Source organism: Pseudophryne corroboree, chromosome 9 (assembly GCF_028390025.1).
Source record: "Pseudophryne corroboree isolate aPseCor3 chromosome 9, aPseCor3.hap2, whole genome shotgun sequence".
In the NCBI taxonomy this organism is placed as follows: domain Eukaryota; kingdom Metazoa; phylum Chordata; class Amphibia; order Anura; family Myobatrachidae; genus Pseudophryne; species Pseudophryne corroboree.
In genome coordinates, this window is record NC_086452.1 from 51637458 (window position 1) to 51664863 (window position 27406).

The 27406-nt window shown below is 48.9% G+C and overlaps 1 protein-coding gene across 1 annotated transcript; it reads left to right on the plus strand.

Moving 5' to 3' along the window:
• The first annotated feature begins 3878 nt into the window (after window positions 1–3878).
• LOC134958717 (mucin-2-like) lies at window positions 3879–25979 on the plus strand. Its single transcript, XM_063941470.1, has 4 exons — window positions 3879–3946; window positions 4387–4544; window positions 19387–22691; window positions 25914–25979. Exons 1-4 carry the CDS (start codon window positions 3879–3881, stop codon window positions 25977–25979), a joined length of 3597 nt encoding a protein of 1198 aa, XP_063797540.1.
• The last annotated feature ends 1427 nt before the right edge of the window (window positions 25980–27406 follow it).

Consider the following 27406-nt stretch of genomic DNA (forward strand, 5'->3'; position numbering starts at 1 on the left):
CTCTCTGTTTTCTTGTTATGCTGGGCACTGGGTATTCTCATAACTCCCAACATGACCCTCTCCAGGAGGGACACAAAGCTCTGCTCCTGGACTTTCCTCTTAATTTATGATTGCCATCACCTGTGCTGAAACATCTTTCTTAACCATTAACCTGTTCATAACAGGTGCTGGCAATCATAAATTAAGAGAAAAGTCCAGAATCAAATAGAGATGAGCGCCTGAAATTTTTCGGGTTTTGTGTTTTGGTTTTGGGTTCGGTTCCGCGGCCGTGTTTTGGGTTCGAACGCGTTTTGGCAAAACCTCACCGAATTATTTTTGTCGGATTCGGGTGTGTTTTGGATTCGGGGGTTTTTTTCCAAAAACACTAAAAAACAGCTTAAATCATAGAATTTGGGGGTCATTTTGATCCCAAAGTATTATTAACCTCAAAAACCATAATTTACACTCATTTTCAGTCTATTCTGAATACCTCACACCTCACAATATTATTTTTAGTCCTAAAATTTGCACCGAGGTCGCTGTGTGAGTAAGATAAGCGACCCTAGTGGCCGACACAAACACCGGGCCCATCTAGGAGTGGCACTGCAGTGTCACGCAGGATGTCCCTTCCAAAAAACCCTCCCCAAACAGCACATGACGCAAAGAAAAAAAGAGGCGCAATGAGGTAGCTGTGTGAGTAAGATTAGCGACCCTAGTGGCCGACACAAACACCGGGCCCATCTAGGAGTGGCACTGCAGTGTCACGTAGGATGTCCCTTCCAAAAAACCCTCCCCAAACAGCACATGACGCAAAGAAAAAAAGAGGCGCAATGAGGTAGCTGTGTGAGTAAGATTAGCGACCGTAGTGGCCGACACAAACACCGGGCCCATTTAGGAGTGGCACTGCAGTGTCACGTAGGATGTCCCTTCCAAAAAACCCTCCCCAAACAGCACATGACGCAAAGAAAAAGAGATAGTATACTCGTAACTAGTATGTATGTATAAAGAAAGAAAAAAAAACCACGGTTAGGTGGTATATACAATTATGGACGGGCTGCCGAGTGCCGACACAGAGGTAGCCACAGCCGTGAACTACCGCACTGTACTGTGTCTGCTGCTAATATATAGACTGGTTGATAAAGAGATAGTATACTCGTAACTAGTATGTATGTATAAAGAAAGAAAAAAAAACCACGGTTAGGTGGTATATACAATTATGGACGGGCTGCCGAGTGCCGACACAGAGGTAGCCACAGCCGTGAACTACCGCACTGTACTGTGTCTGCTGCTAATATATAGACTGGTTGATAAAGAGATAGTATACTCGTAACTAGTATGTATGTATAAAGAAAGAAAAAAAAACCACGGTTAGGTGGTATATACAATTATGGACGGGCTGCCGAGTGCCGACACAGAGGTAGCCACAGCCATGAACTACCGCACTGTACTGTGTCTGCTGCTAATATATAGACTGGTTGATAAAGAGATAGTATACTCGTAACTAGTATGTATGTATAAAGAAAGAAAAAAAAACCACGGTTAGGTCACTGGTATATACAATTATGGACGGGCTGCGGAGTGCCGACACAGAGGTAGCCACAGCCGTGAACTACCGCACTGTACTGTGTCTGCTGCTAATATATAGACTGGTTGATAAAGAGATAGTATACTCGTAACTAGTATGTATGTATAAAGAAAGAAAAAAAAACCACGGTTAGGTGGTATATACAATTATGGACGGGCTGCCGAGTGCCGACACAGAGGTAGCCACAGCCGTGAACTACCGCACTGTACTGTGTCTGCTGCTAATATATAGACTGGTTGATAAAGAGATAGTATACTCGTAACTAGTATGTATGTATAAAGAAAGAAAAAAAAACCACGGTTAGGTCACTGGTATATACAATTATGGACGGGCTGCCGAGTGCCGACACAGAGGTAGCCACAGCCGTGAACTACCGCACTGTACTGTGTCTGCTGCTAATATATAGACTGGTTGATAAAGAGATAGTATACTCGTAACTAGTATGTATGTATAAAGAAAGAAAAAAAAACCACGGTTAGGTCACTGGTATATACAATTATGGACGGGCTGCCGAGTGCCGACACAGAGGTAGCCACAGCCGTGAACTACCGCACTGTACTGTGTCTGCTGCTAATATATAGACTGGTTGATAAAGAGATAGTATACTCGTAACTAGTATGTATGTATAAAGAAAGAAAAAAAAACCACGGTTAGGTCACTGGTATATACAATTATGGACGGGCTGCCGAGTGCCGACACAGAGGTAGCCACAGCCGTGAACTACCGCACTGTACTGTGTCTGCTGCTAATATAGACTGGTTGATAAAGAGATAGTATACTACTAATATTATATACTGGTGGTCAGGTCACTGGTCACTAGTCACACTGGCAGTGGCACTCCTGCAGCAAAAGTGTGCACTGTTTAATTTTAATATAATATTATGTACTCCTGGCTCCTGCTATAACCTATAACTGGCACTGCAGTAGTGCTCCCCAGTCTCCCCCACAATTATAAGCTGTGTGAGCTGAGCAGTCAGACAGATATATAATATATATAGATGATGCAGCACACTGGCCTGAGCCTGAGCAGTGCACACAGATATGGTATGTATGTGACTGAGTCACTGTGTGCTGTGTATCGCTTTTTTCAGGCAGAGAACGGATTATAAATAAAAGTGGTGGTCACTGGTCACTATCAGCAAAACTCTGCACTGTACACTACTGAGTACTCCTAATGCTCCCCAAAATTAGTAAATCAAGTGTCTAAACGGAGAGGACGCCAGCCACGTCCTCTCCCTATCAATCTCAATGCACGTGTGAAAATGGCGGCGACGCGCGGCTCCTTATATAGAATCCGAGTCTCGCGATAGAATCCGAGCCTCGCGAGAATCCGACAGCGTCATGATGACGTTCGGGCGCGCTCGGGTTAACCGAGCAAGGCGGGAAGATCCGAGTCGCTCGGACTCGTGAAAAAAAACATGAAGTTCTGGCGGGTTCGGATTCAGAGAAACCGAACCCGCTCATCTCTAGAATCAAAGCATACTGCCCCTCCTGGAGAGGGTCATGTTGGGAGGTATGAGTATTCTGAAGGTACTGGATACCAACCGTGGCATCCTGCTGTGTAGAATCCAGACAGGGGTCGAGAAGTATGCTACCTCTCACCCCCTAACCCTCCTTTACTGCAGCCTAAACCTATTCCTCCCTGGTGGTGCCTATACCTAACCCCCTCCCCCTGCAGCCCAAACCTACCCTCTTCCCGCAGCCTATCCCTAACCCTCCCCCTGCAGCCTAACCCTAACCCTCCCTCCCTGCAGCCTATCCCTAACCATCCCCCCACAGCCTAACCCCCCTCCCTGCAGCCTAAACCTACCCCTTCCCTCAGCCTATTCCTAACTCTTCCCCCGCAGCCTAACCCTAACCTCCCTCCCTGCAGCCTAAACCTACCCCCCTTCCCGCAGCCTATCCCTAGTCCTCCACCCAGTTTAAACCAACCATCCCCCCCACGGCTTACCTCTCCGGCAGTCCCTCGATCAGGATCCCAGCTGTCAAGATGCAGGCACCGGCATTCTGATCCTGTTCGGGGTGCTGGCGCTGGTGTTCGGATCAGTGTTGGGATTCCAGCATCAGTATTTCAACAGCCGGGATCCTGACCATCGGAATCCTGACCGGATCCCCTATCATGGCATATGTAGAATAGATTAACTGAGTATTATAGGAGGGAATGGAAACATTTTAGTCAATGAAATGGGGGATCTCCACTGGCTGGAGTTAGGATTTAGATGAGACGCCTTCACCTTTGCACAGTGAGGGGCTGATTCATTGATCCATGCACACAATCCGTATGTGCAGTTGCATTGTGTGAATGGGTATGAACATGGATTGTTACCCGTATGCAGTTACAAACATCTATGTGGCCACATCGCTCCTTCCCATCTACTTGAAGTAGCTACCCTCATGATCAGTGTGTATTTGTAGATACATGTGAAGTTCGATGTGTCTGCATGCGCTCATCTGTGTGTTTCCGGCAATTCAGCCTACATGACCATCCATGAAATCCTGAATAAGGCACATAGGGGTCTATTCATGAAGCAGTGAAAAGAGTGGAGAAGTGAGCCAGTGGAGAAGTTGTCCATGGCAACCAATCAGCATTGAAGTAACATTTATAATTTGCATACTATACAATTGTACGGAGCAGCTGATTGGTTGCCACGAGCAACTTCTCCACAGGCTCACCTCTCCACTCTTTTCACTGCTTCATGAATAGACCCCATAGTCCCTTCAGATATTTCCTCCTATCTGCCATTTTCTGGAGCGTCCATCGTTTATTGGAAATAAGGAATGAATTGTAAGTAATTACAAGCGTTTGTGTTTTTCTCCCGCAGTAATGGCTCTGTGAAGGCGGTAAATCAAGCCGTGTTCCCAAATAGCTCAGTGGCACCATCAAGCGAAACACTGCAGAAAGAATTTCTTGCTCAAATCAAGAAGACTGGTGGAAGAATAGGAGACCTCGAGATCCTTGCTCCCAATACCACAACTACAGGTGAGACAACAGGGTCCCGGAAACCACACCGAGCCCACCCCATATAGCTCCTGCTGCCACTGTAATCCTATTGGCTGACAGCATCATTGTCCCTCCTTATCTGACCTCTGGGAATGGATTGTGTTGTATACTAGTCACCGGAGACAGAGGTCTATATCACAGGAATGGGTGCTAGTGTCACTGTACTGACGCGTTATACTAATTCACTGCTCTGGTATCATTGTTATCCCTATGTGCAATATTTCATGTCATCGCTGAATTTGGTACTTTTTTACCAGGATCTGAGACTTCAATCACGGGACAATGCTTTTTCCTGACCGAATCAGCGACACTTTACAGGAGCACGATCGCACACAAAACCCTTTGCTAGGCCATAGGGTAGTGAGCACTTTTGAATGAATTTGGGATTTGGCCAGACCGGGGAAGGGTACAAAATGCAGTGCAGTTGCTGACATTTAAACACCACAGCAACTGCAATTTGCACCTTCACCTGCAACTGAATTCCCCCCTTAGTCTCACACAGAGGTAATGCCAGACCCAGTTGTCAGTGTATTTATAGAATAAGTATGTTGTGGTGGAGTTGCAAAATCATTGGCGCATAAAATGGGGTTATGTGGTGCAATTTGAGCAAAAGTGTATGAGCACACATCTGTACATGGAGACATCACTGGGTACTGGACAACATCTGTACATGGAGACATCACTGGGTACTGGACAACATCTGTACATGGAGACATCACTGGGTACTGGACAACATCTGTACATAGGGCCTAATTCCGATCTGTTCACTCGCTAGCGTTTTTCGCTGCGCAGCAATCATGTAACTACTGTGCATGCACCGCAATGCGCAGGCGCGCCGTACGGTTACAAAGCAGATCGTTGTTGTGCACTGGTTCTGACGAAGAATCCATTCGCACAGCCGTTCGCAAGGAGATTGACAGGAAGAGGGCGTTTATGGGTGGCAACTGACCGTTTTCTGGGAGTGGTTGGAAAAACGCAGGCGTGTCCAAGCGTTTGCATGGCGGGTGTCTGATGTCAATTCCGGGCTCGAATAGGCTGAAGTGATCGCAGCGGCTGAGTAAGGTCAGAGCTACTCAGAGACTGCACAAACTGTTTTTGTACAGGGCGGCTGCACAGGCGATCGCACACTTGCACAGCTAAAATACACTCCCTATAGGCGGCGTCTATCTGTTCGCAGCGCTGCAAAAAATAGCTAGCGAGCGAACAGATCTGAATTAGGCCCATAGAGTACTGGGTATTGGACGGAGAGAAGTGGGTACTTGACAACATCGGTACACAGAGCACTAGGTACTGGAACATAGAGCACTGGGTACTGGAACATAGAACACTAGGTACTGGAACATAGAGCACTGGGTACTGGACGTAGAGCACTGGGTACTTGACAACATCGGTACATAGAGTACTAGGTACTGGACGTAGACCACTGGGTACTGGAACATAGAGCACTAGGTACTGGACGGAGAACAGTGGGTACTTGACAACATCGGTACATAGAGTACTAGGTACTGGACGTAGACCACTGGGTACTGGAACATAGAGCACTAGGTACTGGACGTAGACCACTGGGTACTGGAACATAGAGCACTAGGTACTGGACGTAGACCACTGGGTACTGGAACATAGAGCACTAGGTACTGGACGTAGACCACTGGGTACTGGAACATAGAGCACTAGGTACTGGACGTAGACCACTGGGTACTGGAACATAGAGCACTAGGTACTGGACGTAGAGCACTGGGTACTGGAACATAGAGCACTAGGTACTGGAACATAGAGCACTGGGTACTGGACGGAGAACAGTGGGTACTTGACAACATCGGTACACAGAGCACTAGGTACTGGACGTAGACCACTGGGTACTGGAACATAGAGCACTAGGTACTGGACGTAGAGCACTAGGTACTGGACGTAGAGCACTGGGTACTGGAACATAGAGCACTAGGTACTGGACGTAGACCACTGGGTACTGGAACATAGAGCACTAGGTACTGGACGTAGAGCACTCGGTACTGGAACATAGAGCACTAGGTACTGGAACATAGAGCACTAGGTACTGGAACATAGAGCACTGGGTACTGGAACATAGAGCACTAGGTACTGGAACATAGAGCACTGGGTACTGGACGGAGAACAGTGGGTACTTGACAACATCGGTACACAGAGCACTAGGTACTGGACGTAGACCACTGGGTACTGGAACATAGAGCACTAGGTACTGGACGTAGAGCACTAGGTACTGGACGTAGAGCACTGGGTACTGGAACATAGAGCACTAGGTACTGGACGTAGAGCACTAGGTACTGGAACATAGAGCACTAGGTACTGGAACATAGAGCACTGGGTACTGGAACATAGAGCACTGGGTACTGGAACATAGAGCACTAGGTACTGGAACATAGAGCACTAGGTACTGGAACATAGAGCACTGGGTACTGGAACATAGAGCACTGGGTACTGGAACATAGAGCACTGGGTACTGGACGGAGAACAGTGGGTACTTGACAACATCGGTACACAGAGCACTAGGTACTGGACGTAGACCACTGGGTACTGGAACATAGAGCACTAGGTACTGGACGTAGAGCACTAGGTACTGAACGTAGAGCACTGGGTACTGGAACATAGAGCACTAGGTACTGGACGTAGACCACTGGGTACTGGAACATAGAGCACTAGGTACTGGACGTAGAGCACTGGGTACTGGAACATAGAGCACTAGGTACTGGAACATAGAGCACTGGGTACTGGACGTAGACCACTGGGTACTGGAACATAGAGCACTAGGTACTGGAACATAGAGCACTAGGTACTGGAACATAGAGCACTGGGTACTGGACGTAGAGCACTGGGTACTGGACGTAGAGCACTGGGTACTGGACGTAGACCACTGGGTACTGGAACATAGAGCACTAGGTACTGGACGTAGAGCACTGGGTACTGGAACATAGAGCACTAGGTACTGGAACATAGAGCACTGGGTACTGGACGTAGAGCACTGGGTACTTGACAACATCGGTACATAGAGTACTAGGTACTGGATGTAGAGCACTGGGTACTGGAACATAGAACACTAGGTACTGGACGTAGAGCACTGGGTACTTGACAACATCGGTACATAGAGTACTAGGTACTGGACGTAGAGCACTGGGTACTTGACAACATCGGTACATAGAGTACTAGGTACTGAACGTAGACCACTAGGTACTGGAACATAGAGCACTAGGTACTGGACGTAGACCACTGGGTACTGGAACATAGAGCACTAGGTACTGGACGTAGAGCACTGGGTACTAGAACATAGAGCACTAGGTACTGGAACATAGAGCACTGGGTACTGGACGTAGACCACTGGGTACTGGAACATAGAGCACTAGGTACTGGAACATAGAGCACTGGACGGAGAACAGTGGGTACTTGACAACATCGGTACACAGAGCACTAGGTACTGGACGTAGACCACTGGGTACTGGAACATAGAGCACTAGGTACTGGACGTAGAGCACTAGGTATTGGACGTAGAGCACTGGGTACTGGAGCATAGAGCACTAGGTACTGGACGTAGAGCACTGGGTATTGGAGCATAGAGCACTAGGTACTGGACGTAGACCACTGGGTTCTGGAACATAGAGCACTAGGTACTGGACGTAGACCACTGGGTACTGGAACATAGAGCACTAGGTACTGGACGTAGAGCACTCGGTACTGGAACATAGAGCACTAGGTACTGGAACATAGAGCACTAGGTACTGGAACATAGAGCACTGGGTACTGGAACATAGAGCACTAGGTACTGGAACATAGAGCACTGGGTATTGGACGGAGAACAGTGGGTACTTGACAACATCGGTACACAGAGCACTAGGTACTGGACGTAGACCACTGGGTACTGGAACATAGAGCACTAGGTACTGGACGTAGAGCACTAGGTACTGGACGTAGAGCACTGGGTACTGGAACATAGAGCACTAGGTACTGGACGTAGAGCACTAGGTACTGGAACATAGAGCACTAGGTACTGGAACATAGAGCACTGGGTACTGGAACATAGAGCACTGGGTACTGGAACATAGAGCACTAGGTACTGGAACATAGAGCACTAGGTACTGGAACATAGAGCACTGGGTACTGGAACATAGAGCACTGGGTACTGGAACATAGAGCACTGGGTACTGGACGGAGAACAGTGGGTACTTGACAACATCGGTACACAGAGCACTAGGTACTGGACGTAGACCACTGGGTACTGGAACATAGAGCACTAGGTACTGGACGTAGAGCACTAGGTACTGAACGTAGAGCACTGGGTACTGGAACATAGAGCACTAGGTACTGGACGTAGAGCACTGGGTACTGGAACATAGAGCACTAGGTAATGGACGTAGACCACTGGGTACTGGAACATAGAGCACTAGGTACTGGAACATAGAGCACTGGGTACTGGACGTAGAGCACTGGGTACTGGAACATAGAGCACTAGGTACTGGACGTAGACCACTGGGTACTGGAACATAGAGCACTAGGTACTGGACGTAGAGTACTGGGTACTGGAACATAGAGCACTAGGTACTGGAACATAGAGCACTGGGTACTGGACGTAGACCACTGGGTACTGGAACATAGAGCACTAGGTACTGGAACATAGAGCACTAGGTACTGGAACATAGAGCACTGGGTACTGGACGTAGAGCACTGGGTACTGGACGTAGAGCACTGGGTACTGGACGTAGACCACTGGGTACTGGAACAAAGAGCACTAGGTACTGGACGTAGAGCACTGGGTACTGGAACATAGAGCACTAGGTACTGGAACATAGAGCACTGGGTACTGTACGTAGAGCACTGGGTACTTGACAACATCGGTACATAGAGTACTAGGTACTGGATGTAGAGCACTGGGTACTGGAACATAGAACACTAGGTACTGGACGTAGAGCACTGGGTACTTGACAACATCAGTACATAGAGTACTAGGTACTGGACGTAGAGCACTGGGTACTTGACAACATCGGTACATAGAGTACTAGGTACTGAACGTAGACCACTAGGTACTGGAACATAGAGCACTAGGTACTGGACGTAGACCACTGGGTACTGGAACATAGAGCACTAGGTACTGGACGTAGAGCACTGGGTACTAGAACATAGAGCACTAGGTACTGGAACATAGAGCACTGGGTACTGGACGTTGACCACTGGGTACTGGAACATAGAGCACTAGGTACTGGAACATAGAGCACTGGGTACTGGACGGAGAACAGTGGGTACTTGACAACATCGGTACACATAGCACTAGGTACTGGACGTAGACCACTGGGTACTGGAACATAGAGCACTAGGTACTGGACGTAGAGCACTAGGTATTGGACGTAGAGCACTGGGTACTGGAACATAGAGCACTAGGTACTGGACGTAGAGCACTGGGTATTGGAGCATAGAGCACTAGGTACTGGACGTAGACCACTGGGTACTGGAACATAGAGCACTAGGTACTGGACGTAGACCACTGGGTACTGGAACATAGAGCACTAGGTACTGGACGTAGACCACTGGGTACTGGAACATAGAGCACTAGGTACTGGACGTAGAGCACTGGGTACTGGAACATAGAGCACTAGGTACTGGACGTAGAGCACTGGGTACTGGAACATAGAGCACTAGGTACTGGAACATAGAGCACTGGGTACTGTACGTAGAGCACTGGGTACTTGACAACATCGGTACATAGAGTACTAGGTACTGGATGTAGAGCACTGGGTACTGGAACATAGAACACTAGGTACTGGACGTAGAGCACTGGGTACTTGACAACATCGGTACATAGAGTACTAGGTACTGGACGTAGAGCACTGGGTACTTGACAACATCGGTACATAGAGTACTAGGTACTGAACGTAGACCACTAGGTACTGGAACATAGAGCACTAGGTACTGGACGTAGACCACTGGGTACTGGAACATAGAGCACTAGGTACTGGACGTAGAGCACTGGGTACTAGAACATAGAGCACTAGGTACTGGAACATAGAGCACTGGGTACTGGACGTAGACCACTGGGTACTGGAACATAGAGCACTAGGTACTGGAACATAGAGCACTGGGCACTGGACGGAGAACAGTGGGTACTTGACAACATCGGTACACAGAGCACTAGGTACTGGACGTAGACCACTGGGTACTGGAACATAGAGCACTAGGTACTGGACGTAGAGCACTAGGTATTGGACGTAGAGCACTGGGTACTGGAACATAGAGCACTAGGTACTGGACGTAGAGCACTGGGTATTGGAACATAGAGCACTAGGTACTGGACGTAGACCACTGGGTTCTGGAACATAGAGCACTAGGTACTGGACGTAGACCACTGGGTACTGGAACAAAGAGCACTAGGTACTGGACGTAGAGCACTCGGTACTGGAACATAGAGCACTAGGTACTGGAACATAGAGCACTAGGTACTGGAACATAGAGCACTGGGTACTGGAACATAGAGCACTAGGTACTGGAACATAGAGCACTGGGTACTGGACGGAGAACAGTGGGTACTTGACAACATCGGTACACAGAGCACTAGGTACTGGACGTAGACCACTGGGTACTGGAACATAGAGCACTAGGTACTGGACGTAGAGCACTAGGTACTGGACGTAGAGCACTGGGTACTGGAACATAGAGCACTAGGTACTGGACGTAGAGCACTAGGTACTGGAACATAGAGCACTAGGTACTGGAACATAGAGCACTGGGTACTGGAACATAGAGCACTGGGTACTGGAACATAGAGCACTAGGTACTGGAACATAGAGCACTAGGTACTGGAACATAGAGCACTGGGTACTGGAACATAGAGCACTGGGTACTGGAACATAGAGCACTGGGTACTGGACGGAGAACAGTGGGTACTTGACAACATCGGTACACAGAGCACTAGGTACTGGACGTAGACCACTGGGTACTGGAACATAGAGCACTAGGTACTGGACGTAGAGCACTAGGTACTGAACGTAGAGCACTGGGTACTGGAACATAGAGCACTAGGTACTGGACGTAGAGCACTGGGTACTGGAACATAGAGCACTAGGTAATGGACGTAGACCACTGGGTACTGGAACATAGAGCACTAGGTACTGGAACATAGAGCACTGGGTACTGGACGTAGAGCACTGGGTACTGGAACATAGAGCACTAGGTACTGGACGTAGACCACTGGGTACTGGAACATAGAGCACTAGGTACTGGACGTAGAGTACTGGGTACTGGAACATAGAGCACTAGGTACTGGAACATAGAGCACTGGGTACTGGACGTAGACCACTGGGTACTGGAACATAGAGCACTAGGTACTGGAACATAGAGCACTAGGTACTGGAACATAGAGCACTGGGTACTGGACGTAGAGCACTGGGTACTGGACGTAGAGCACTGGGTACTGGACGTAGACCACTGGGTACTGGAACAAAGAGCACTAGGTACTGGACGTAGAGCACTGGGTACTGGAACATAGAGCACTAGGTACTGGAACATAGAGCACTGGGTACTGTACGTAGAGCACTGGGTACTTGACAACATCGGTACATAGAGTACTAGGTACTGGATGTAGAGCACTGGGTACTGGAACATAGAACACTAGGTACTGGACGTAGAGCACTGGGTACTTGACAACATCGGTACATAGAGTACTAGGTACTGGACGTAGAGCACTGGGTACTTGACAACATCGGTACATAGAGTACTAGGTACTGAACGTAGACCACTAGGTACTGGAACATAGAGCACTAGGTACTGGACGTAGACCACTGGGTACTGGAACATAGAGCACTAGGTACTGGACGTAGACCACTGGCTACTAGAACATAGAGCACTAGGTACTGGAACACAGAGCACTGGGTACTGGACGTAGACCACTGGGTACTGGAACATAGAGCACTAGGTACTGGAACATAGAGCACTGGGTACTGGACGGAGAACAGTGGGTACTTGACAACATCGGTACACAGAGCACTAGGTACTGGACGTAGACCACTGGGTACTGGAACATAGAGCACTAGGTACTGGACGTAGAGCACTAGGTATTGGACGTAGAGCACTGGGTACTGGAACATAGAGCACTAGGTACTGGACGTAGATCACTGGGTATTGGAGCATAGAGCACTAGGTACTGGACGTAGACCACTGGGTACTGGAACATAGAGCACTAGGTACTGGACGTAGACCACTGGGTACTGGAACATAGAGCACTAGGTACTGGACGTAGAGCACTGGGTACTGGAACATAGAGCACTAGGTACTGGACGTAGAGCACTGGGTACTGGAACATAGAGCACTAGGTACTGGACGTAGAGCACTGGGTACTGGAACATAGAGCACTAGGTACTGGAACATAGAGCACTGGGTACTGTACGTAGAGCACTGGGTACTTGACAACATCGGTACATAGAGTACTAGGTACTGGATGTAGAGCACTGGGTACTGGAACATAGAGCACTAGGTACTGGACGTAGAGCACTGGGTACTGGAACATAGAGCACTAGGTACTGGACGTAGAGCACAGGGTACTGGAACATAGAGCACTAGGTACTGGAACATAGAGCACTGGGTACTGTACGTAGAGCACTGGGTACTTGACAACATCGGTACATAGAGTACTAGGTACTGGATGTAGAGCACTGGGTACTGGAACATAGAACACTAGGTACTGGACGTAGAGCACTGGGTACTTGACAACATCGGTACATAGAGTACTAGGTACTGGACGTAGAGCACTGGGTACTTGACAACATCGGTACATAGAGTACTAGGTACTGAACGTAGACCACTAGGTACTGGAACATAGAGCACTAGGTACTGGACGTAGACCACTGGGTACTGGAACATAGAGCACTAGGTACTGGACGTAGAGCACTGGGTACTAGAACATAGAGCACTAGGTACTGGAACATAGAGCACTGGGTACTGGACGTAGACCACTGGGTACTGGAACATAGAGCACTAGGTACTGGAACATAGAGCACTGGGTACTGGACGGAGAACAGTGGGTACTTGACAACATCGGTACACAGAGCACTAGGTACTGGACGTAGACCACTGGGTACTGGAACATAGAGCACTAGGTACTGGACGTAGAGCACTAGGTATTGGACGTAGAGCACTGGGTGCTGGAACATAGAGCACTAGGTACTGGACGTAGAGCACTGGGTATTGGAACATAGAGCACTAGGTACTGGACGTAGACCACTGGGTTCTGGAACATAGAGCACTAGGTACTGGACGTAGACCACTGGGTACTGGAACATAGAGCACTAGGTACTGGACGTAGACCACTGGGTACTGGAACATAGCGCACTAGGTACTGGACGTAGAGCACTCTGTACTGGAACATAGAGCACTAGGTACTGGAACATAGAGCACTAGGTACTGGAACATAGAGCACTGGGTACTGGAACATAGAGCACTGGGTACTGGAACATAGAGCACTAGGTACTGGAACATAGAGCACTAGGTACTGGAACATAGAGCACTGGGTACTGGAACATAGAGCACTGGGTACTGGATGGAGAACAGTGGGTACTTGACAACATCGGTACACAGAGCACTTAGGTACTGGACGTAGACCACTGGGTACTGGAACATAGAGCACTAGGTACTGGACGTAGAGCACTAGGTACTGGACGTAGAGCACTAGGTACTGGAACATAGAGCACTAGGTACTGGACGTAGAGCACTGGGTACTGGAACATAGAGCACTAGGTACTGGACGTAGACCACTGGGTACTGGAACATAGAGCACTAGGTACTGGACTTAGACCACTGGGTACTGGATCATAGAGCACTAGGTACTGGACGTAGAGCACTAGGTACTGGACGTAGAGCACTGGGTACTGGAACATAGAGCACTAGGTACTGGACGTAGAGCACTGGGTACTGGAACATAGAGCACTAGGTACTGGACGTAGACCACTGGGTACTGGAACATAGAGCACTAGGTACTGGACGTAGACCACTGGGTACTGGAACATAGAGCACTAGGTACTGGACGTAGACCACTGGGTACTGGAACATAGAGCACTAGGTACTGGACGTAGAGCACTGGGTACTGGAACATAGAGCACTAGGTACTGGAACATAGAGCACTGGGTACTGGACGTAGAGCACTGGGTACTTGACAACATCAGTACATAGAGTACTAGGTACTGGATGTAGAGCACTGGGTACTGGAACATAGAACACTAGGTACTGGACGTAGAGCACTGGGTACTTGACAACATCGGTACATAGAGTACTAGGTACTGGACGTAGAGCACTGGGTACTTGACAACATCGGTACATAGAGTACTAGGTACTGAACGTAGACCACTAGGTACTGGAACATAGAGCACTAGGTACTGGACGTAGACCACTGGGTACTGGAACATAGAGCACTAGGTACTGGACGTAGAGCACTGGGTACTGGAACATAGAGCACTAGGTACTGGAACATAGAGCACTGGGTACTGGACGTAGACCACTGGGTACTGGAACATAGAGCACTAGGTACTGGAACATAGAGCACTGGGTACTGGACGTAGACCACTGGGTACTGGAACATAGAGCACTAGGTACTGGACGTAGAGCACTGGGTACTGGAACATAGAGCACTAGGTACTGGACGTAGAGCACTGGGTACTGGAACATAGAGCACTAGGTACTGGACGTAGACCACTGGGTACTGGAACATAGAGCACTAGGTACTGGACGTAGACCACTGGGTACTGGAACATAGAGCACTAGGTACTGGACGTAGAGCACTCGGTACTGGAACATAGAGCACTAGGTACTGGAACATAGAGCACTGGGTACTGGACGTAGACCACTGGGTACTGGAACATAGAGCACTAGGTACTGGAACATAGAGCACTGGGTACTTGACAACATCGGTACATAGAGTACTAGGTACTGGACGTAGACCACTGGGTACTGGAACATAGAGCACTAGGTACTGGAACATAGAGCACTGGGTACTTGACAACATCGGTACATAGAGTACTAGGTACTGGACGTAGAGCACTGGGTACTGGAACATAGAACACTAGGTACTGGACGTAGAGCACTGGGTACTTGATAACATCGGTACATAGAGTACTAGGTACTGGACGTAGAGCACTGGGTACTTGACAACATCGGTACATAGAGTACTAGGTACTGAACGTAGACCACTAGGTACTGGAACATAGAGCACTAGGTACTGGACGTAGAGCACTGGGTACTGGAACATAGAGCACTGGGTACTTGAAAATATCGGTACATAGAGCACTGGGTACTGGACCTAGAACAGTGGGTCCTGAACAATGGACCTTTTTCAGCATCAGTTGCAGTTTTCCTAAATGCGATCACATGCTGGGGGCCGCCCAGCACAGTGTAAAGCTGTCCAGCATTCTAATGGTGGCCAGCAACGCAATTGCATTGCTAAATAAGGGAAGCCCCCTGCCTCCACAGCCTGACTTAGACCACCGCCATGTTTCTAGTCACAGCAGCCGTGTGTGACATCACAAGGCCACCCTGAAAATGGCCCTGGCCTGCCCACATTTCTGCCCCCTTACCCCCGCAATGCCGCGTCACCTGCCCCACGCAAACACCTATGCCTGATTAGCATCACTGAGGTGGGATCACATCTACACAGCCCAGAGTGTCCCATGTGCGTGCGCACTACGCTGGGATCCAGGGAAATGCAGCGTCTGCTGCTGAATAAGGCCCAACATCTGTACATAGAGCACTGGGTACTAATCATAGAGCACTGGGTACTGGATGTGGAGCACTGGGTACTGGACAACATCTGTAAGTAGAGCACTGGGTACTGGACAACATTTGTACATAGAGCACTAGGTACTTGGCGCACAGCACTGGGTACTGGACATAGAGCACTGGGTACTAATCATAGAGCACTGGGTACTGGACATAGAGCACTGGGTACTAATCATAGAGCACTGGGTACTAATCATAGAGCACTGGGTACTGCATGTAGAGCACTGGGTACTGGAAATAGAAGACTGGGTACTGGACAACACAACGGTACATAGAGCACTAGGTACTTTGTGCACAGCACTGGGTACTGGACATAGAGCACTGGGTACTAATCATAGAGCACTGGGTACTGGAAATAGAAGACTGGGTACTGGACAACACAACGGTACATAGAGCACTAGGTACTTTGTGCACAGCACTGGGTACTGGACGTAGAGCACTGGGTACTGGACGTAGAGCACTGGGTACTGGAACATAGAGCACTAGGTACTGGACGTAGAGCACTGGGTACTGGACGTAGAGCACTGGGTACTGGACGTAGAGCACTGGGTACTGGAACATAGAGCACTAGGTACTGGACATAGAGCACTAGGTACTGGACGTAGAGCACTGGGTACTGGAACATAGAGCACTAGGTACTGGACATAGAGCACTAGGTACTGGACGTAGAGCACTGGGTACTGGAACATAGAGCACTAGGTACTGGACATAGAGCACTAGGTACTGGACGTAGAGCACTGGGTACTGGAACATAGAGCACTAGGTACTGGACATAGAGCACTGGGTACTGCCCAACATCTGTACATAGAGCACTGGGTACTGGATGTAGAGCGCACTGGGTACTTGACAACATCGGTACATAGAGCACTAGATACTGGGTGTATAGCACTGGGTACTGGACGTAGAACAGTGGGTACTGTACGTAGAACAGTGGGTACTGTACAACATCTGTACATAGAGTACTTGAATACTGGATGTAGAGCAATGGGTACTGGACGTAGAACACTGGGTACTGGACAACATCTGAACATAGAGTACTGGGTATTGGGCAACATCTGTACGTAGAGTACTGGGTACTGGGCAACATCTGTACATAGAGCACTGAGTACTGTACAACATCTGTACGTAGAGCATGGGTACTGGACGTAGACTACTGGGTACTGGATGTAGAGCACTGGATACTTGACACCATCTGTATGTAGAGCACTGGGTACTGGACAACATCTGTACATAGAGTACTTGAGTACTGGACGTAGAGCACTGGGTACTGGACGTAGAACACTTGGTACTGTACAACATCTGTATGTGGAGACATCACAGGGTACTGGGCAATGGTGAGAGTGGTAAATGGGACTCACTTTGCCTGGGAAGGAGGGGTGCTTTGCCAACTTTAATTGGGTGCCAGCACAACTTTTAAACAACATAAAAACAATAGGGTGGCTTATTCTGAATCAGAGACATCTCTCCTCCCAGAGCCGGCTCACCTCTCTCACCATCAGGCTGCAGGTCCAGGAGTATGGGCGGCAGCGACAGCACAACTCTGGAGAGTACCTAGGGAGCTGCTGGAGCTGGGGAGCTGCTGCCAATATTCACCCATCCCCGTTCCTCTCTGTTGTGGTCTCTGTCACATGCTCGCCGTGTCCCTGCTCCACCGTCTCATCTCCACGGTTCCGACAATGGCAATCCGACTTTAAAAAAAGTCGGATTTAAATTATCGGGACTGGGGCCAAAACCTGTCGGATTTGGCCGCGGAACACGTGGATCCGCTGCTAATCCGACAATCCACCTGGTGTCCGACAAGTGGCCCGGCATTGAATAGATCGGAACCTCTACCGACCTAAACCTGTCGGAAGCTGCCGTCCTTCCGACAAGACGGCAGTTTCCGACAGGTATTGAATATGCCCCATAGAAGAAACCCACATGGAACAATCAAAGACATAAATGCCTTATAGAACAAACTGGCAGAAGAAAAATGTATTAATTGATAGCAAGCAGTCTGCAACCACAGTAGTTATACAAAGCATTTATGGCAATGCAGTTCCAAAACATAGAGAGTAAATGCAGCTCAATGTGTGCACAAGGCTGTTATACAGGTGCATTTATACGGGTTGGGTATGCGTGACCGGCAGTGGAATGCCACGGGGAGGAGGGGTGCCACGGGGAGGAGGGGAGTGTGTGTGTGTGTGTGGGGGGGGGGGGGGGGGACAGGGATAGTCCCTGTTGGTCAGCATGCTGACATCAGGATTTCCAGGGGGCGGGGTATAGGGGGAGGTGTTGTGACCGCCGGTTTTATACGTATAAATACAAACTGAATTTACTTTAAATCAAAATTACATTTGTAACAATAATTAAAAAAAAAAATGAATGACTATTTGGCAGCGGGACTGTGTAACTTACTGCATGGCCCAGCAGCTATCAATGTGGTGTATGTCAGCATTTGGAATGTCGATACGAGAATGACACTATTGCAGAGGTTCCCAAACTGTGTGCCGTGGCTCCCCGGGGTGCCTTGGGACACTTGCAGGGGTGCCCTGGGTTGGTGGTCCAGGACCAATTCAAATTATTCATGGTCAATATAATAGGCAAAACTAGTGCTGGTGGCTGCCAGTCATAAAATATGTGGCCAAACAGAAGCAAATCTTGTCCCTCACCACACAACTGACCCTAAGGATGACATATATAAACGCAATCTACTTAATGTAATATTTCTTTCTAAATTTCTCAATAAGAAATTTTTGGCTTAGGGGTGCCGTGAAAAAAATTCTGATATTCTAGGGCGCCGTGATTCAAAAATGTTTGGAAACCACTGCACTATAGTCTGAATGTCGGCACTCAGAATGTTCATATGGACAGAATGACGACATTTTCAATGTCAACAGCTAATTTTACGGTTAGGCTGCGGTTAGGGTAAGACATAGATTCACACTAAAAAAGCTTACCATCTGTCGAACATACCAGCAATGTCGACATTTGACATGTCAACATTGTGAGAGGCGACATTTTTTACCACACCCATAAATGTTTAATATGATTTTATCTTTTACAGCTCCAACAACATCTATGCGTACTACAGCTACTGCAATAAGCACATCCGTGTCTACCACACTGAGTGCACCTCCATCTAGTACAATACTGAGGACTGGAACCACCATGGCAGGAATAACAACCAGTACAAACACAGAAACACTGGGAACAACTGCTGCACCCACATCATCTGCTACACCCACAACTCCCGCACCCACATCAACTGCTACACCCACAACTGCCGCACCCACATCAACTGCTATACCCACAACTGCTGCACCCACATCAACTGCTGCACCCACATCAACTGCTGCACCCACAACTACCACACCAACATCAACTGCTGCACCCACATCAACTGCCGCACCCACAACTGCCGCACCCACATCAACTGCTGCACCCACAACTGCTGCATCCACAACTGCTGCATCCACATCAACTGCTGCACCCACAACTACTACATCAGCAACAACTGCTGCACCCACATCAACTGCCGCACCAACATCATCTGCTACACCCACAACTACCCCACCAACATCAACTGCTACACCCACAACAACTGCTGCACCCACATCATCTGCTACACCCACAACTGCTGCACCCACATCATCTGCTACACCCACAACTGCTGCACCCACATCATCTGCTACACCCACAACTGTAGCACCCACATCATCTGCTACACCCACAACTGCTGCACCCACATCATCTGCTACACCCACAACTACCGCACACACATCAACTGCTACACCCACAACTACAGCACCCACATCAACTGCTACACCCACAACTACCGCACCCACATCAACTGCTACACCCACAACTACCGCACCCACATCAACTGCTACACCCACAACTGCCGCACCCACATCAACTGCTACAACCACAACTACCGCACCCACATCAACTGCTACACCCACAACTGCCGCACCCACAACTACCGCACCCACATCAACTGCTGCACCCACATCAACTGCTACACCCACAACTGCCACACCCACATCAACTGCTACACCCACAACTACCGCACCCACATCAACTGCTACACCCACAACTACCGCACCCACGTCAACTGCTACACCCACAACTGCTGCACCCACAACTACCGCACCCACATCAACTGCTACACCCAAAACTGCCGCACCCACATCAACTGCTACACCCACAACTACCGCACCCACATCAACTGCTGCACCCACATCAACTGTTGCACCCACAACTACTACATCAGCAACAACTGCTGCACCCACAACAGCTGTACCCACATCAACTGCTACACCCACAACTACCGCACCCACATCAACTGCTGCACCAACATCAACTGCTACACCAACATCAACTACTACACCTACAACTGCCGCACCAACATCAACTGCTACACCAACTGCTGCACCCACATCATCTGCTGCACCCACAACAACTGCTGCACCCACATCAACTGCTACACCCACAACTACTGCACCCACATCAACTGCTGCACCCACATCATCTGGTACACCCACAACTGCTGCACCCACAACAACTGTTGCTCCCACAACTGCTACATCAGCAACAACTGCTGCACCCACATCAACTGCTGTACCCACTTCAACAGCTGTACCCACAACTGTTACATCCACAATTGCTACACCCACAACTGCTACATCACCAACAACTGCTGCACCCACATCAACTGCTGTACCCAAATCAACAGCCGTACCCAAACCAACTGCTACATCAGCAACAACTGCTGCATCCTCATCAACTGTAACACCCACAACAACTGCTACATCAGCAACAACTGCTGCACCCACAACTGCTGTAACCACATCAACAGCTGTACCCACAACTGCTGCACCCACATCAACTGCTGCACCCACAACTGCTGTACCCACATCAACTGTTGCACCCACAACTGCTGTACCCACATCAACTGCTTCACCCACAACTGCTACATCAGCATCAACTGCTGCACCCACATCAACAGCTGTACCCACAACTGCTGCATCAACAACTCCTACATCAGCAACTGTTGCAGCCACAACTGCTACATCAGCAACAACTGCTGCACCCACAACTGTTACATCAGCAACAACTGCTGCACCCACATCAACAGCTGCACCCACAACTGCTACATCAGCAATAACTGCTGCACCCACATCAACAGCTATACCCACAACTGCTGTACCCACATCAACTGCTACACCCACAACTGCTGCACCCACAACAACTGCTACATCAGCAACAACTGCTGTACCCACATCAACAGCTGTACCAACAACTGCTGCATCCACAACTGCTACATCAGCAACAACAACTACAACCCCATCAACATCTGCACCCACAACTGCTACATCAGCAACAACTGCTGCACCCACAACTGCTACATCAGCAACAACTGTTGCGCCCACAACAACTGCTACATCAGCAACAACTGATGCACCCACAACTGCTACATCAGCAACAACTGCTGCACCCCCATCAACTGCTGTACCCACAACTGTTGCAACCACAACTGCCACATCAGCAACCACTGCTGCACCTACAACTTCTACATCAGCAACAACTGCTGCACCCACATCTGCTACATCAGCAACCACTACTGCACCCACAACTGCTACATCAACAACAACTGCTGCACCCACAACAGCTGTACCCACATCAACAGCTGTACCCACATCAACTTCTTCACCCACAACTGCTACATCAGCAACAACAGCTGTACCCACAACTTCTGTACCCACATCAACAGCTGTACCCACATCAAGTGCTACATCAGCAACAACTGCTTCACCCACACCTGCTGCACTCACATCAACTGCTGCACTCACATCAACTGCTGCACCCACATCAACTTCTACACACACAATTGCTGCACTCACAACTACTGCACCCACATCAACTGCTGCACCCACATCAATGGCTGCACTCACATCAACTGCTACACCCACATCTGCTGCACCCACAACAACTGCTGCACCCAAAACTGCTGCTGCACCCACAGCTATAGGAACATTGACAAGTGCTGTTTCCTCAGCTCCAGAAACAAAGCCAACTGGTGCACACACAACTATGAATCTACCAACAACAACAATTATCCCCACCATTACATCAGCGACCACTTCACCAGCTTCAGATACGACAATATCACAAAAGACAACAATGAAACAAACTTCTGAAACTACGACTGTAGCACTGTCACCAACCACTGATCATGAGCCAACAACTGAGACAGCCATGGCTTTTGTAAACTTCAACTACACAATCATTAATAAGGAGTTTGATTCAAGACTTTTAAACTGGACAGACCCATACACCATTATGCTGAGGAACGAGACTGAAACACTGGTGAGTGCAATGGTCGTGACTTCAGGCGATAGAGACATTTATATCTGCCTGAGCAATACGGATAAACCATACCTCCCAACTGTCCCGATTTTCGCGGGACAGTCCCGTTTTTTTTTGGGACTGTCCCACCCGCGGGCCGCAGTGTCCCGCAGTGGTGGGGGCAGTTAGGAGGCTCCTGCACTCGCCTTTTCTGAAGCCACACCCACTTTTTGGGCGGGTGCAGCTTCACCGCGCAGCTGTCCCGCTTCAAGCATCCTCAAAGTTGGGAGGTATGATAAACTGATGTTATAACAGTCCTGTCCGGGAAGTGATAGTATAATATAAAATACAGCTGAGCTTTACACACTGGGGTATATTTACTAAGGTCCCGATTTTGACCGAGATGCCGTTTTTTCTTCAAAGTGTCATCTCGGTCATTTACTAAACTCAAATCTCGGCAGTGATGAGGGCATTCGTATTTTTTTTGAAGTCCAACAAAAAAAATACGAATGAATACACCATCGGTCAAAACGCGGCTGTTTAAGTATGAATCTCGGTCATTTACTAAGAAGTGCAAAGCCAAAAAAAAAAAAAACACTGCCGTGAAAAAATACAACTCGTAAAAAAGTGCTAAAAAAAACAGACCTGCTTTTTTGAGCCGTGATTGGATAGGCATGCACGGATCCATGAGATCCGTGCATGTATATCAGTGGGAAGGGGTGGGAAAGTGTTAATTTTTTGAAAAAAAATTGCGTGGGGTCCCCCCTCCTAAGCATAACCAGCCTCGGGCTCTTTGAGCCGATCCTGGTTGCAGAAATATGGGAAAGAAAATGACAGGGGTTCCCCCATATTTAAGCAAACAGCATCGGGCTCTGCGCCTGGTCCTGGTTCCAAAAATACGGGGGACAAAAAGCGTAGGGGTCCCCCGTATTTTTAAAACCAGCACCGGGCTCCACTAGCTGGACAGATAATGCCACAGCCGGGGGTCACTTTTATATAGTGCCCTGCGGCCGTGGCATCAAATATCCAACTAGTCACCCCTGGCCGGGGTACCCTGGGGGAGTGGGGACCCCTTCAATCAAGGCCGAGGCTGTCCCCCCCATCCAATGGGCTGCGGATGGGGGGCTGATAGCCTTTGTGAAAAGTGATTGATATTTTTTTTTTTTTTAGTAGCAGTACTACAAGGCCCAGCAAGCCTCCCCCGCAAGCTGGGACTTGGAGAACCACAAGTACCAGCATGCGGCGGAAAAACGGGCCTGCTGGTACCTGTAGTACTACTACTAAAAAAATACCCCAAGAAAGACAACACACACACACCTTGAAAGTATAACTTTAATACATCCATCCACACCTCCATATACACATACTTACCTTATGTTCCCACGCAGGTCGGTCCTCTTCTCCAGTAGAATCCATGGTGTACCTGTAGAAAAAATTATACTCACATAATCCAGTGTTTTCGGCTCCTCGGTAACTCCTTTTGTAATCCACGTACTTGAAAAAAATAAAAAAACGGATACCCGACCACGAACTGAAAGGGGACCCATGTTTTCACATGGGACCCCTTTCCCCGAATGCCAGAAACCCACTCTGACTGATGTCTAAGTGGGTTTCTTCAGCCAATCAGGGAGCGCCACGTTGTAGCACCCTCCTGATCGGCTGTGTGCTCCTGTACTGTCTGACAGGCGGCACACGGCAGTGTTACAATGTAGCGCCTATGCGCTCCATTGTAACCAATGGTGGGAACTTTCAGGTCAGCGGTTGACCGAAAGTGACCTCACCGCTGACCTGAAAGTTCCCACCATTGGTTACAATGGAGCGAATATGCGCTACATTGTAACACTGCCGTGTGCCGCCTGTCAGTCAGTACAGGAGCACACAGCCGATCAGGAGGGTGCCACAACGTGGCGCTCCCTGATTGGCTGAAGAAACCCACTTAGACAGAAGTCAGAGTGGGTTTCTGGCATTCGGGGAAAGGGGACCCATGTGAAAACATGGGGCCCCTTTCTGTGCGTGGCTCAGGTCTCCGTTTTATTTTTTTAATCAATTGCGTGGATTACAAAAGGATTATCCGAGGAGCCTGGTACCCTGGATCTGGTGAGTATAATTTATTCAACAGGTACCCCATGGATTCTACTGGACAAGAGGACCGACCTGCGTGTGAACATAAGGTAAGTATGTATGTATGTATGTTTGTGTGGATGGATGTAATAAAACTTTACTTTCAAGGTGTGTGTGTATTGTCTTTTTTTGGGTATTTTTTTAGTAGTAGTACTACAGGTACCAGCGGGCCCGTTTTTCCGCCGCATGCTGGTACTTGTGGTTCTCCAAGTACCAGCATGCGGGGGAGGCTTGCTGGGCCTTGTAGTACTGCTACTAAAAACAATATCTTACACTTTTACAAAAAGGCTATCAGCCCCCCATCCGCAGCCCATTGGATGGGGGGGACAGCCTCGGGCTTCACCCCTGGCCCTTGGGTGGCTGGGGGGGGGACCCCTTGATTGAAGGGGTCCCCACTCCCCCAGGGTACCCCGGCCAGGGGTGACTAGTTGGATATTTGATGCCACGGCCGCAGGGCACTATATAAAAGTGACCCCCGGCTGTGGCATTATCTGTCCAGCTAGTGGAGCCCGGTGCTGGTTTTAAAAATACGGGGGTCCCCTACGCTTTTTGTCCCCCGTCTTTTTGGAACCAGGACCAAGCGCAGAGCCCGATGCTGGTTGCTTAAATATGGGGGAACCCCTGTCATTTTTTTCCCATATTTCTGCAACCAGGATCGGCTCAAAGAGCCCGAGGCTGGTTATGCTTAGGAGGGGGGACCCCACGCCATTTTTTTTACCGTTTTACAGTGCTTATTTTAAAAAAAAAAAAAAAATGAACCCCAGCACGGATCACACAGATCCGGCCGAGATTCATTTAGAAAAAGTCGGCAGTGTTTTGCTAATCACTGCCGTAAAAAACTAAAAAAAAAACACGAATGACATCGACATCGGAACAAAAGAAAATGCAGAATACGACAGCTTAGTAAATTAGTCGTAATAAATTCAAAAAGTTGCAGTTTTACACTTTCGATGTCATTCGTGATTATTCTCCCACCAAATCGGGAGAATTACGAATGTTAGTAAATATACCCCACTGTGTATATATTTGTAGAGTTTCTTGTGTAGTATAACAGTGTCTTTCTCATGGCTTTCATTGTATTATCTGGTCTAACTGCCTTTCTATATAATTATTTTCATGCAGAGCCTGCAAGTGATAAAACGGGATTTCCCCTTGTGTCAGTATGTGATTACAACTGCGTTCTTGTAAGTATGTTCTTTGTAACAATATAATTGTCCTGTATTACAGTAAATGGTGTCTGTAAAGGTTGGAGACGCCCAAGGAGAGGAAATACTAAAATCTCAATAAAAAAAATCTAAACGATTCATATTTATTTAAGAAACAAAAATATAAAATATTGATACAGCCATTATATAATGAACAATTGATACACAAATCAAAATAAAACATTTATAAATACAATTTGTGTGAAATCCAGAGGGTCTGGCAAGATTGCATTTACTTTTTCCCACCAATCCAATTGGTGGGAGAGTTAAGAGCTAATATTCACCAATTGATAAAATGAAAGCTCCTAATCACATGCAGAGGCGTATCTAAGGTAGGGCGAGTGGGGCATGTGCCCTGGGCGCCTTGACAGGCCCAGGAGAGGGGGGTGCCGCCGGCGGCCAGGGCATCATGCCCCACTCGCCCCCGTCAACCCTAAATGTGAGGGGAGGAGAGCGCAGCGTCTCTCCCTCCCCTCACCGCCGCTGCCAGCAGTCAGCAGTCTCCGGCGTTAGCCAATCAGAGCTTGCGGACCGGCTCCTGATTGGCTGCCGGTCCGCAAGCTCTGATTGGCTAGCGAACCGGCGCCAGTCAGCCGCCGGAGACCTGGAGCGGTGAGGGGACGGAGAGGCGCTGCGCTGCGCTCTCCTCCCCTCACATATCAACAACAAGGCGGCCGGTGAGTGACCGGGGGGGGAGGGGGGAGGCGGCAGCGGCACAGTGGGGCATGTATCTGGCACCAAATGGGGCATGTAACTGGCACTGAGTGGGGCCTGGCACTGTGGGGCATGTAACTGGCACTGTGGGGCATGTATCTGGCACTGTGGGGCAATGTAACTGGCACAGTGGGGCAATGTAACTGGCACTGTGGGGCAATGTAACTGGCACTGTGGGGCATGTATCTGGCACTGAGTGGGGCATGTATCTGGCACTGTGGGGCAATATATCTGGCACTGTGGGGCAATGTTACTGGCACTGTGGGGCAATGTTACTGGCACTGTGGGGCATGTATCTGGCACTGTGGGGCAATGTATATGGCACTGTGGGGCAATGTATCTGGCACTGTGGGGCATGTATACGGCACTGTGGGGCAATGTAACTGGCACTGTGGGGCATGTATCTGGCACTGAGTGGGGCATGTATCTGGCACTGTGGGGCAATGTATCTGGCACTGTGGGGCATGTATACGGCACTGTGGGGCATGTATACGGCACTGTGGGGCAATGTAACTGGCACTGTGGGGCATGTATCCAGCACTGTGGGGCATTGTATGTGGCACTGTGGGGCAATGTAACTGGCACCGTGGGCCATTTTCAGTGGCCAAACCCCTTCTGGAGTGTGACCACACCCCTTCTGGAGTGTGGCCACGCCCATTTTTCGGCGCGCGCACATCCTTCTTTTTCTGTTTTTAT

Bases quoted from the DNA above. Each gene is read 5' to 3' on its own strand.
- LOC134958717 (XM_063941470.1), top strand. From the start codon at position 3,879: ATGGATTGTTACCCGTATGCAGTTACAAACATCTATGTGGCCACATCG. The intron at 3,947-4,386 runs GTAGCTACCCTC...TTTCTCCCGCAG, and splicing joins CTCCTTCCCATCTACTTGAA to TAATGGCTCTGTGAAGGCGG. The intron at 22,692-25,913 runs GTGAGTGCAATG...ATTTTCATGCAG, and splicing joins GGAACGAGACTGAAACACTG to AGCCTGCAAGTGATAAAACG.